The sequence below is a fragment of the Zingiber officinale genome, chromosome 11B (assembly GCF_018446385.1).
Source record: "Zingiber officinale cultivar Zhangliang chromosome 11B, Zo_v1.1, whole genome shotgun sequence".
Lineage (NCBI taxonomy): Eukaryota > Viridiplantae > Streptophyta > Magnoliopsida > Zingiberales > Zingiberaceae > Zingiber > Zingiber officinale.
In genome coordinates, this window is record NC_056007.1 from 5,371,212 (window position 1) to 5,384,012 (window position 12,801).

The 12,801-nt window shown below is 37.5% G+C and overlaps 1 protein-coding gene and 1 non-coding gene across 2 annotated transcripts; one reads left to right on the top strand and one right to left on the bottom strand.

The window, feature by feature from the left end:
- Positions 1-152: 152 nt before the first annotated feature.
- On the top strand, positions 153-234 carry TRNAS-AGA. Its single transcript has one exon. It is a non-coding gene; the product is annotated as a tRNA-Ser (tRNA).
- A 1,406-nt stretch (positions 235-1,640) lies between these two features.
- On the bottom strand, positions 1,641-8,642 carry LOC122033636. The gene is made up of 9 exons (XM_042592704.1): positions 5,885-8,642; positions 5,605-5,798; positions 5,460-5,528; positions 5,216-5,368; positions 4,969-5,132; positions 3,675-3,822; positions 2,652-2,774; positions 2,451-2,538; positions 1,641-2,209 (listed from the first exon to the last, which is right to left on the bottom strand). Exons 1-9 carry the CDS (start codon positions 8,547-8,549, stop codon positions 2,031-2,033), a joined length of 3,783 nt encoding a protein of 1,260 aa, XP_042448638.1. The 5' UTR covers positions 8,550-8,642; the 3' UTR covers positions 1,641-2,030.
- Between the last annotated feature and the right edge of the window lie 4,159 nt (positions 8,643-12,801).

Consider the following 12,801-nt stretch of genomic DNA (forward strand, 5'->3'; position numbering starts at 1 on the left):
GTAGAAGACTGGAGTTAATAACGCTTGGCCACGTCAGTAAGTCGGCATCGTCTAATGGAGTACTGACGCGTAGCATTAGTGACGCGGTGCAAGAATTAACGATCTAATAATTTTATGATCTAATAAATTTATAAGTACAAAAATAATCGGAAGTGGTCGTGCCGGAGTGGTTATCGGGCATGACTAGAAATCATGTGGGCTCTGCCCGCGCAGGTTCGAATCCTGCCGACCACGATGTTTTTAGGAAAAACAATCTATAAACTGTTTTTAAAAAAATGGTTATAGATTATTATATATTTTTTATTTTGATTTTATTATATACTCTCAATATAAATTCATCAAAAAACTAAATTAAGAAGTTACTATGAAAGACTTTGAATAGAAAGTCGTCATGCATGATAACTGAAAGGGTACTTAATACCATTAGGAGGAAGAATTGACGTAATAAATTTTGGGATCGAATCACTAAATTTATCCCGTACTAATACGTAATGGGACTCGGTCAGCCGATTTGGATGGTTTTGAGGGATCCCGAGATGAAAGTGGGTTCAGATCTTCTGATTCACAATCTTTAATCTCCTTTTGATCCCTTTCATAAGTTATACGTCGGATCGTAATTAAAATCTGGTTAAAATTGATTATGATCTTCTCTTGGTTCATCTTCCCATTTAAATTATAATTTGAGTCAAGACAGGTGGCCCCCGACAATTGGGCAGACTATATGGCGCCGATCGGAGACAGCCCGCCCACTACTGCAAGTGACCTAAACTATAACCTAAGTGTAAAGATGAACTCAGAAGATATCATAACTAAATTTGACCAGATTTCGAACGCGATTCGACGTACAAATTACAGAAGGGATTAAGAGAGGACTAAGGATTGCGAACCAAAGGATATGATCTCGATGAAAGTTATTATCTTTTTACCAAAAAAAATCTAACATCCACATCAACTTCCTAACACACCGAATTTATTTTAAATTTTACATTTTAAGAAAAAAAATCTTTACATCAAGCATCAGCTACCCTACTCAATCTTTAAATTTAAATTTAAATTTTATAAATAATAATTTTTTAAATTAAAAAATAAAATTCATTTCCTAAATATTAAATATCATTTAATTTGGAAAATAAAATGATAAAAAAATGAATTGAATAATGAAAAATAAATATTACATAAGAGTAAAATATATATATATATATATATATAAATAAAAATTTTAGAATAATTGATATAATATGTAGTGAAAAATGATTGTTTAAATTTAATAAAATAGATAATTTACACTAAATTTTAAAGATATTATAAAAAAATTGACATGGATAACTTTAGATACTTACACTCTAAGCATATAGAGATTGTAAAGTCTAGCCAAAGTAAATATAATATTGCGAGTAATTAAGAAGCTTTGCCCACCAAGCACATTGAGTTCTTTCAACTTTTGGCGATAGAGCATGTTTTATAGGAACTCCCGCCTCAATCGACCATTAATTTGAATATTTCTTATATCGTCAGCCTCAACACATTGCCTCTGTGTTTATGCACCCACTAACTTGTTTTATACTTATCAAAAGTAAGTCCTAAATTTATATTCTTCTCAAAGTTATCTTACCATAAGTCAAGACCACAACAATGAATCAATCAGACAAAGGGAAACATTAGATATTAGTAGTGACATAAACTCTGCCAGGACTGATACAAAATGTGATTCTTTAAGAGTCATAAGAACAAAAAAGACAAAAAAAAAAAAAAGTCCCCAACTTTATTTTCCTTGTCTAATAGATCGAAACAATTTGTTTTCGAAGTAAAAAAGCTATACTACTACTATATATTTGAGAATAGCAAAGTGTCACTACTACCTCTTTCTAGTTTAAAGAATCAGTAGCAAAGTGTTTATCAAGAGTAGGGAAAGAGATTATCAACTTCATTACAAACCAAAATTGTAATCGCCGAGAAGATTCGTGAAGGCGATAAATAGGTCAGGGAGTGGCACTGACCTGTGGCTACTTGATGTTGCGGTAGGCCAGTTGCTATGGCCTATCTCCTTTCTGGGGTAGAGAAATTGCCATAGCCCTTAACCTGCTTGCAATCTCAGTGAAGCTTGGCCTCTGTGAAGGCTCAGTGGCCCAGCATTGCTCCATCAGTGATCTCCATTCGGGATCACAAGATTCGGGCACAGGAGGCCGCAATGTGTCGCTCACAATCCCACCTGTCGAGTGGAGAGAAATATAAGCAGATCTGAATGCTATTCAATGGTTGCGCTTATGGCATGTTAAGAGTGAAAACTTAAAGATGTAGACGATAGAAGTGGGTCAGCAGATTTGGACTCAATTCTCATGGCATTATCGATACAATAAATCACAATACAAAGATGTGCATAGTGGTCGACTCGATGAAAGAAGTACGGCATCGATCTTGGACTCTGGTGCAATGCATTATGTAAAAATCACCTATAATGGCTCCATAGTGCATATCTCGATATGGTTCGTCTCCAGTAATGAGCTCCCACATCACTATACCAAATGAGAATACATCAACCTGAACCATGATGAATGGGTTTATTAACAATAGACATAAAATCCAGATCAGAATAGTGTAAGAAATTAAGATACATTAGATTCGACAATAAGAATGACACAACCAAGTATTACCATCTCACTATACTTGTTCTCTTTGCCACCAAGAAGTTCAGGTGCCATCCATGGGAGTGTTCCTCGCATGCCGCCAGACATTAATGTCTCGTATTTCAATTTTGAGAGACCAAGATCAGCAACCTGCAAAATGAGAAGCTACTTGGCATTGTAAAACCAGAAACTTCTTGTCACAGGCTAAAAGGAGAAAGTACTAACATCACATGATCACAAATAAACTGATGGAGAATACACTGGGTAAATTTGTTTCTTCCAACTCAACCCTTACATTGTAACAAAAAAATTTCTCTTTTCTACATCTTTTGGTTCCAGACTAAGGTTTTTTCTTTCCATAAGTATTCATGTTGCAATTCTCCAAAAAGCATGGATGTAAAATCTTCGTGAGGACAAAAAACTCTGGTTGGTAAAAATTATTGAAAACCGGAGAAAGGAAATAGGTTCTCAAAAACTTAAACTATTAAACTATTTTTAATCAACTTGAATTTAATTTTTTTAAGAAAATATTTTATTTAATCAACAAAACTAATATTGATAACCAAAGTTAAAGAATTACTGAATTAGTATTTGAATTTATGAGAATCCTTTCTCACTATAGTGACTTCAGAAAAATAATTTCCTTTAGATTTTACTGATTTTGCTAGCAATTATGAGACAGATACTAAATTCTCAACTCCAGTAATTACACTATTTCTTTCCCTAAGCAACCTTTTGTTAAAAAAACTTTAATTAATCAAATGGAATTATATTGATCCACAATGATAAAAAGCTAATGCATATTCTAATTCATGATTCATGAGAAGTGCTTATTTATTATGTTTACCAAGGAATTATTTTTCTTTATATTTTACTAATATTTCAACATAAATAAAGTGTCAGAAACTTTGTATACTGCACATTTATGTTTGTCTCACTCCTAGCACAAATTTTAAAGAGATTCAATTGTATACACAAATTTTCAATTGTGAAAGTTGGAATTTACAAAGTAGTCACAATCAAAATTTTAAGTGTAACTCTAACCTTTACCTTGCATATTGGACGCTGGGGATCCCTCAAGTTGACCAGAAAATTATCACTTTTCAAATCGAAGTGTATAATGCTTTTACTATGCAAGTATTCCATGCCAAATGCCACATCCATCGCAATAAGAAGACGCCGACGTTTATCAAACATCCTGTCAAAAGGAAACAATGGCAAACTCAAATAAATAAAACAAACAGCCAAATGCAGCCAACTGCATAAGATATATCATTAAATCACATACAAGCATAGTTATTATGATTGATCAGGCCAGCCAGCATGTCCAGAAAAATCAGAAGTTCTATAATACGATAGAATTGTGCAGAAGGAACTCTGCATTGAACCAGCCGATTTCTGATGACCCGCTGAAGTAGCTAGTTTATAAAATCACCTCAATCTCACAATTGGCAATAAAAGTAGGAAAAAAAATAAATGTGACACCTCCAAGTTTTCTTGATAAAAAATGAGTTGAACTCACACACAAAACTAAGAGCTAATGACCACCCAAATTGAGATGTCAAGTATTCCACGTTTTTTATTTTATTTTATAATTTTTTTTGAAAGAAAGCCTTCAGTACTTTTTCAATAAACTCGAGGAATAATTGCATAAATGTAAGAGATTATCATACAAACGTTCTTAATTAAATTTCTCAAATTAGTTGGTTTATGAATGACTACATTTTAAATTTTATTTTCCATTGAGATCATTTAATTAATAATAATGTTTTTATCAATTTTCAATATTATATATTAAAATTTATTTATTCAATCTGTTCTAGTAAAACTTAATCGAGTTGGCCAATCCAGCAATCCAACTCATAACCCAGGTACCTAGAACTTCACCAGATTAGTAACAATGCTTACAGTATAGGGCAGTAAACTTAATAAATAAGAGCAGTTAATAAACAAAATCACAATGACATGTCCTAAGAGAAAAGAAGGTTGCTTAAGACTGCCTTCCTTTCAGATTCACTTCCTTTTGCAGAGTAATTAAAATTCCATGTCAAAGGCGACAATTGATTATGGGTAAAGAGGAGCCTGAAGTTGCTTGTGACCAGCTATTTTCGAGTTCACAAAAAATATGGCCAGTTGGCAGTTGGATTTCTTCAATCCAATTCCTCAACTGTTTGAATGAACTTGAACGGCAACACTAAAGTCTCCAGCTCAGAATTCTAGATCCAATCAGTTCATTTAGTCCAATTCTAATAAATTCAAGTAACCGTGCGGAAATACTGACACGACATTAACTAATCCAACAAATGAAGTAAAATAATTATAAAAACCAGCATCAAGTGATTACTTCTCATTCTTCTGTAGAGCACGCCGAAGTGAACCATTAACCATAAACTCCGTTACTGTTGCAATAGATCTCTCAGGGCCATCAAGAACGATTCCATAAAATGCCACAACATTTGGATGGTGCAGACTTGCAAGTTTACAAGCCTCATTCAGAAAGTCAGCCCACTGAGTTTATTCATAAACACATGTAAGCATGTGTTGTACATGAAAAGGAGCATATCAAGATAATTACTACCAGAAATGCATACCGCACGATCCTGCTCTGAGGAGTTCCCAGAAAAAATCCTATCATTGATTCTTTTGATGGCGACATCTGTGCCTCTCCATTTGCCATGATATACAGTCCCAAAAGAACCTGATCCAAGTTCTTGCAACTCCTCCAAATCACTATTATTTATTACCTGGAGGAGGATGCAAACATAATTTTAAGATCGTGGACAAATATAGAAATAACAGATTAAACTATGAACAATATTAAATGTATCTTCTGACCTGGAGGTGTTCAATCCCTTCTATATTTGGAAAACGGATCTTTGGTTTATCTGACTGTCTGTTCTTAGTCTGCATTACAATGATTTTAAGCAGTTAGTAATACCATAAGTACATACAAATGGGGAAAAAAAGACATGCCCATCACCTCTGTCTTTCCATCCATAGCTACTTCATCATTTACGGCTGTACATTCCTTCAAAGAATTGAAACCGGTCTCTTCTGTTTCATGGGAACTGACAATAGGTACCAAAATTTCACATGGCTGTAGTGTTGGTGCTGATGCTGTTGCTCTCGTTCTCCCTTCGTTTAGCTGGATATCTTGCTTAATGCAAGCATCTCCTAAATCATTAACAAAAGAGATTATGAATATCTTGAACTTGAAAGATCATCAAGAATTATTCATAAAGCATAAGAAAGATTAAAACCTTTTAATGGATGTGGGAGCTCTGTGGGCACATCTGTTTTTGAAGAGTTTGGTAAGTGACCAGATACACTTGCAGGAATAGGTATCTCGAAATCTGAAATATTTGCAGAATAGTTTATATTGCATAAATCCTCTGTTGCTGCAGAAATATTACTAGGTCTTGGAAGCAGGATTGTATTGTCCAACAGTTTCACAGGAACCATGTTGCAGGCAAGTGGATCTGAGGAAACAGCTTGATGCAATTGGTCCATGTTAAGGTGAAGCTGTGCACTGTCATTTTGAAGTATTGACCCACCATCAAATACTTCTACTGAACGGACACTAGGAGCTTCCATGTTCTTTTTATCACTTACATTCCTATTGCTGGTATAATTGTTGTTGTGGGTAGGATCTACATAATTGTACATCCCTCTTAGTCCAGCCGCTGTTTCATGATGATCCGAGTATTGTCCATAATTCCCTATGATGTTTGGAGTGTGGATGGGATTAAAAAGTTGACCGCTATGCTCATATGCAATATCCCTCGACATAGATGTCAATTGATTAGGTAGCAAACTGGAATTTCCAGCTGGAACCACTGCAGATGCAATTAGTGGATTGCTATTAGACAGTCCACTCTCTCCATCCTGTATCCTGGTGTTATGGCTATTCAACATGACCAATGGTGGCTGATTAACCCTTGAATCCTTGGAGGTGCCAATATCAGCCAGGACAACTGATCTTGCATGGTTGTTGAAACCATGAATTCCAGCAGGAAGTACATTAAGAGGTTGCAGCATCCCATCCATAGGCCTAACATGACCATGCAAGAAAGTAGGCATAGTTCTGTCAGTCAGTTGTACTCCCTCTTGTACCTCTGTACTTCCAACTAAATTAGCATCAATAACAAAAGACCTATTGGTAATACCCAGATTAAGTGGATAATTATGGTACCCAATCTGCTGTGGCAATTGCATCTGCTGTGAGGAATCCTCTCCAAGAGATTGAGTGATGAATGTTGCATAAAGATTGTGGAGCATTGCCATTGAAGCTGATGTTTGTACTATATTACTACAATCACTATTTACAGGCACTTCTGGTTGGTTTTGGACCGACTCTTCTTGATGAGATTTCTCAGGATTGCCGACAGGTCCATGTAATACTTGTGAAAGGCCTGGTAAATCACCAGAAGCTGTTGGCATGGATATCTTAGTGTGGTCCAGATTGGCTGGATTTACAACTGGTCTTGCATTAATCTGGGGGGTTGCCTGAATTGTCTCAGCAAACTGATGGTTCCCTGGAAGAGCAGCTGCTACCAAATTATTAGGTTGTATGTCCACCGCATTATCCATAGGCAACAACATACCTGCTGTCTGCAAGGGTATCCTTTTTGTGAAATCCTCTGAATGATGGCTCAGTAAGAGTGTATTTGCTTCAGGACTAGCATGTTTCTGGTCATTACCTTGGTCACTGATAAGGATATCTGAATGTGCATGAGGTAAGGCTCTCTGACATAGATAACAGCCCTCAAATCTCACTGACAGACCTTGGGATGATGGAGGCACTTGGCGGCGTTCTACATTTGTTGTGATGAAGTGCGGAGGAGGCAGTGGAGGGAGCTGTGATAGAGGCTGAAGCTTTGCATCACCAGGAATCCTAAGAATCTTTCCAGCATGAGGGTCCATCTGGGATTCCACTCTCATCAGTCCATTACCCACATGGGTGGTTGAGGTATTAGTTTGGGATGGCATCATATATGAATGCGGTGGCCCTACAACATTAATCTGTTGAGGAACTCCCATTGCTAGGAAAGGTTGGGGATTCATCATTTGAGCATTTTGTGCATCTATGTAGGGTTGTGCAACAGCTGGTGTTGCAGAAGGTAATTCAGCTTGTATTGTGTTGATGAACAAATTTTGATTTGGCGTGGTAGGGGGCACCTCCAATTGTATTGGTATTAAATATTGAGTTTGACCACTGGAAATTGTAGTCATCAATAGATCTGGAACGTCTTGCCCCACAAAAATAGATTTTGATTCATCAGATGCAACAGGAGGGGACAAACGAACAGGCAACATACCCTCATTGGCAGTGCCTTCGTTGGCCACTGCCTCAGCAACCGCAATTCCATCCGAATTCTGGGTCGAAGATAAGCTAGCCACGCTATCCCTTCTCCTGATGCTCAAATCCAATCCATTGATAGCCTCGAGATACCTCGCGCCAGTGTCCTGTAAATCATGGAAGGGAGCAAGCGGATCGGTACCCACTTCGGAGGGCGAGAAGAGGAAGACCCGAAGCTTGGCGTTGGGATCCTCGGCCGCAAGCTTATCGTACTCCTCCATCATGTTCTCAAGGTCCTCCTCTGTAGAGACGGATATGAGGGAGTCGAGGTCCTCATCTGGGAGCTGGTACCGCAGTGCGACGGAGCCTCCGTAGACCTCGACCATCTTGCGAAGGATCTCGGGGAGGGAGACGTCGCGCCGGACGGTGAGAATGCGGGTCTCCCCGCCTACGTAGCGAAGGGCGCCGTCGCTTAGGCGCGGCAGGATCTTGCCGCTGTAGCTGTAGCGAAGCTTGACCCTGCGGTCTCCGGCGGCGGCGGAGGAGGTGGAGACGTGATCGGAGGCGGCGGCAGCGTCCGAGGTTCGCAGTGGGGGGAGGAGATCCCGGTGGTCGGAGGAGGCCATACGGCGGGGGACCGGAGCTAGGGTTTTGGAGTGGCGATGGAGAGCGACGAGAATGGAGATCGGAGAAGCGTAAGGAGAAGGCTGAGACGAAGGAGAAGAGAAGGGAAAATATTAATTAAACGGAGATAAAATATTTTATTTAAATAAAATGTATTAAAATAAAATAATAATAATAAGATAATAAAATATTAATGAAGATAATAAATAATTAGAGCTATATACAAGTCAAGCTAATCTAAATAAACCAGTACGTAATTGAAGGTTATTTGATTATTTAAAATTTTTATATATTTTTAAAATTTATTTAATTATTTAGTGAGAATAATAATTAATTTTATGAATTTATTTGTTTATTTTTAGAATTTCTTTGATTATTATAAATTTAATAAAAAAACTTATTGATAAACATTGAAATATATATATTTTTAAATCTATTCATTTAATTTAATGAGTTCGTCAAATATATTTTTTAACATTCCATTCAAAACACTTGATTTGGAGTTTTTCAAGTTTCCTATTGGTTCTTGAATTCAAAAATCTTCACATTTATCCTATTTAAAATGATAAATTTTATATTTCAAATTAAAAAATAATTATACAAATAAAAAATGGATAAGTTAAATTAAAAACCCAGACTTTATTTCATTAGATAACATCGACAATTAAAAAAACAGATAATTATGAAATTTTAATAGTTCAAATAAATAAATAAAATATTGATAAGAATAGTAAAAAAAAAATCTATTTTTGAATGAAAATACTAAAAATTTAGAATATCCTAATTAATTTGAATCCATTTTAATGTTCAATAGGACGTATAGCACACACTCATCAATTTTAAACTAGTTTGATAAAATAGTAAAAGATCTTGCTTGTTTTTGTGATGCTCAATCATTCTTCCATTGTCTTCCTTTGTGAAAGAATTTTTCGAAGGTGTTGATCACACACGGAAGGTCTCTTGTCATAGGATCAGTCTTAGAAAATGAAACAATTTATTATAATATAAATTGTGGTAAGAAATTTTATTTTCAAATAAAACTTACAGCTTTGTGATAATGTTGAACCAAAGTCTTTAATCTATGGGCACCTTCAAGCGACCTATTAAATCGATTATTAGTATTCTTTTTAGATATTTCCTATAAAAAGAGAATAATATTAGTGCCAGTAACAATAAAAAAAATATTTACCAACTAATTTAATTATTAATAACCATTTGTTTTTTCTGACAAAATAATTACAAAGAAAATCTCAATCATTTTGGCTTACTCCTTCGTACAACTTCCTCTTTGGTGCATCTTTATTTTCCAATCCCTCAAATTGCTTCTAGTGCCTCCTCATCTTACACCTTTCTTCTCGAATAGCTCTCATTGCAAGCTGCTCTACCTCTACCATCATGAAGCTTGTCTTTTCATGTTCAAATTTGTTCTGACAGGAAAAAAACTTATAAATACATAAATTATTATATAATTAGAACATAATACATTAAAGAACATAATATAATTTCTCAGTCTTACATTAAGACGATTAAAGATGAGTTATTTTTTTTTTGACCAAACTGTTATTCCCGGGTAGCTTCTGGAGTATGCAAACTGATCGTCGAGGCTAGTGTTCGACACTATCTCCGTAAACGATATTGCTCCGCTACGGTGCTTAACGGATTGTTGCAATTCGTTCCCAAGATACAACGACGACGAACGTCTCGGAATCGTAGCACTCCGACTTCCGAGACCAGCGAACCTTCTAGTAGACTTCTTGGACTCTTGAATGCACAAGATGAGATGAATGCTTGAGGAAGAGAAGAGAGGATTGAGTGAATTGAGTGAATATTCCATCATCTGGAGGGTTCTATTTATAGAAGAGGTTGATTGTCCTTTGGGTGAGTGGATGTGTTCCTTGGGCTGGATCGATCTAGATCATCCATTCTGAAGGGTTGTAACCCTTCACCAAGCTCACGACGACGAACGTCTCGGAATCGTAGCACTCCGACTTCCGAGACCAGCGAACCTTCTAGTAGACTTCTTGGACTCTTGAATGCACAAGATGAGATGAATGCTTGAGGAAGAGAAGAGAGGATTGAGTGAATTGAGTGAATATTCCATCATCTGGAGGGTTCTATTTATAGAAGAGGTTGATTGTCCTTTGGGTGAGTGGATGTGTTCCTTGGGCTGGATCGATCTAGATCATCCATTCTGAAGGGTTGTAACCCTTCACCAAGCTCACTTCAATCTCATCCATCAGATCTGAGGAGTTGTGACCCTCAGATCCCGCCTATTGTCATCGGCCATCGGATCAGGATCCATTGATTCGATGCTTCAGATCAAGTCTCATCCCAAGCCGTCAGATCGTTACTCTTTGCGATTCAACGCTCTAAATCGCATCACAAGCGATCCATCATACCTATTTGATCAACGTTGATCAACGGTAGCCATCCATTCCCTAAGTCAACTGTCCAGTCATCTCCCTTTGCCCACGAGGATGCCGCATAGGTGCTGCCACGTCAGGTACGAGCCTGACACGTCACCCGAGTGCCACGTAGGCACTGCAATGTCACCTGGAGCATAAATTTAAGCTCCTCAATGCGAAGTGCAAAGTGCGCCTACAAAGCGCCCATTGCGCACGTGGCGGGTGGCGGGCTCACAGGTGCGAGCACCTGCTCGCCCTGGGCTAAGGGAGCACTTGTCCTTTTATTTTTGTGTTAACTCCATTAACACATCTTCATTAATAAGTAGAGAATACACATCGAGAATTTCCGATGTGGGACTATTCTCCCATGCACTTTATTAAGGAATAATAAATGTTATTTTGGACCGACTTTAAACATTAATTTCTCATTCACCCTTAATCGGTTTTGAGCAAATTAATAGTCTAAATCTATCTACGCGAATCGTAGATTTCAATTTTGAAGTCAATTACGACTTTCAACAATTGATGGCTTCCTTCCTCAAAATCGTTTTGGTCCATTTAAGGCCCCAATATCCAACAATCCCGCACATGAATGGAAATTAATGCAATGCGTGTATGCATGCTGACACTTTACAGGAGTTCAATCGATAAGTCACTGCATCGGGAGAGGTAGCTTGTGGCTTTGAACCTTCCGTAGTGAAATGCTATCGAGTATACTAGGCTGCACAGTGAACGTGATGTTTTGAACTGCTCAGCTGTTGGTGTATACTTAGACAATAACACCCACACAGAGATCTATCTCACCTACTTTAGGTTCTCATGGTTGGTTCCGTTTCGGCCATGGACATCTTGGATTCATGAGTGTTTCATTGAAGCGGTCTGTCTTCACACTCACATAGGTGACACTTCTATCAAGAGTATCCTACCATACTCCACCTTATCAGGTATAGAAGTCACTAAAAGCATAAACTTAACCTCACTACATGAGGTAGGACAGCACAAATTCATCCTAGGATTGGGATAGAGATAAACTATCGAATGTGCTGGACCACAACTTCTGTAACTTCGTTGTCCCATTGAACCAAGATCTTGGGATCTCCAGTCAACAAGGTTAGGTTACCACTACAGTCGTTTTCAGTTGTAGATTTTTAATCTCATTCCTCTTGATGAGCAGTATACTTGATCTCGACTCAACCCCTTCGTTAGAGGATCTGCCAAATTATCTTTAGACTTAACATAGTCGATTGCAAGCACTCCATTCGAGATCAACTGCCTAATGGTATTATGTCTACGACGTATATGTCGTGACTTCCCATTATACATATTACTCTGTGCCCTTCCAATCGCCAATTGACTATCACAGTGGATTAGTACGGCAGGCACAGGTTTCATCCAGCTCGGAATATCTTCCAAGAAATTCTGCAGCCATTCAGCTTCCTCAGCTGCTTTGTCTAGTGTTATAAACTCGGATTCCATAGTTGACCGAGCAATGCAAGTCTGCTTAGTGGATTTCCAAGATACTGCTCCCCCACCGATCATGAATACATATCCACTAGTGGATTTGGAGTCTTTTGTATCTGATATCCAATTAGCATCACAATATCCTTCCAACACAGCGGGATATTTTCCATAATGTAATCCATAGTTCATAGTATATTTCAAATATCTGAGAACTCGCATCAATGCTTTCCAATGGGTGTCGTTTGGATTACTCGTAAAACGACTCAGTGTGTTGACCGTACAGGCAATATCTAGACGTGTGCAGTTTGTGAGATACATCAAACTGCCTATTATCATAGAATATTCCAACTGCGATATGGTCTCACCATGGTTTTTCGCTAAGTGTTGA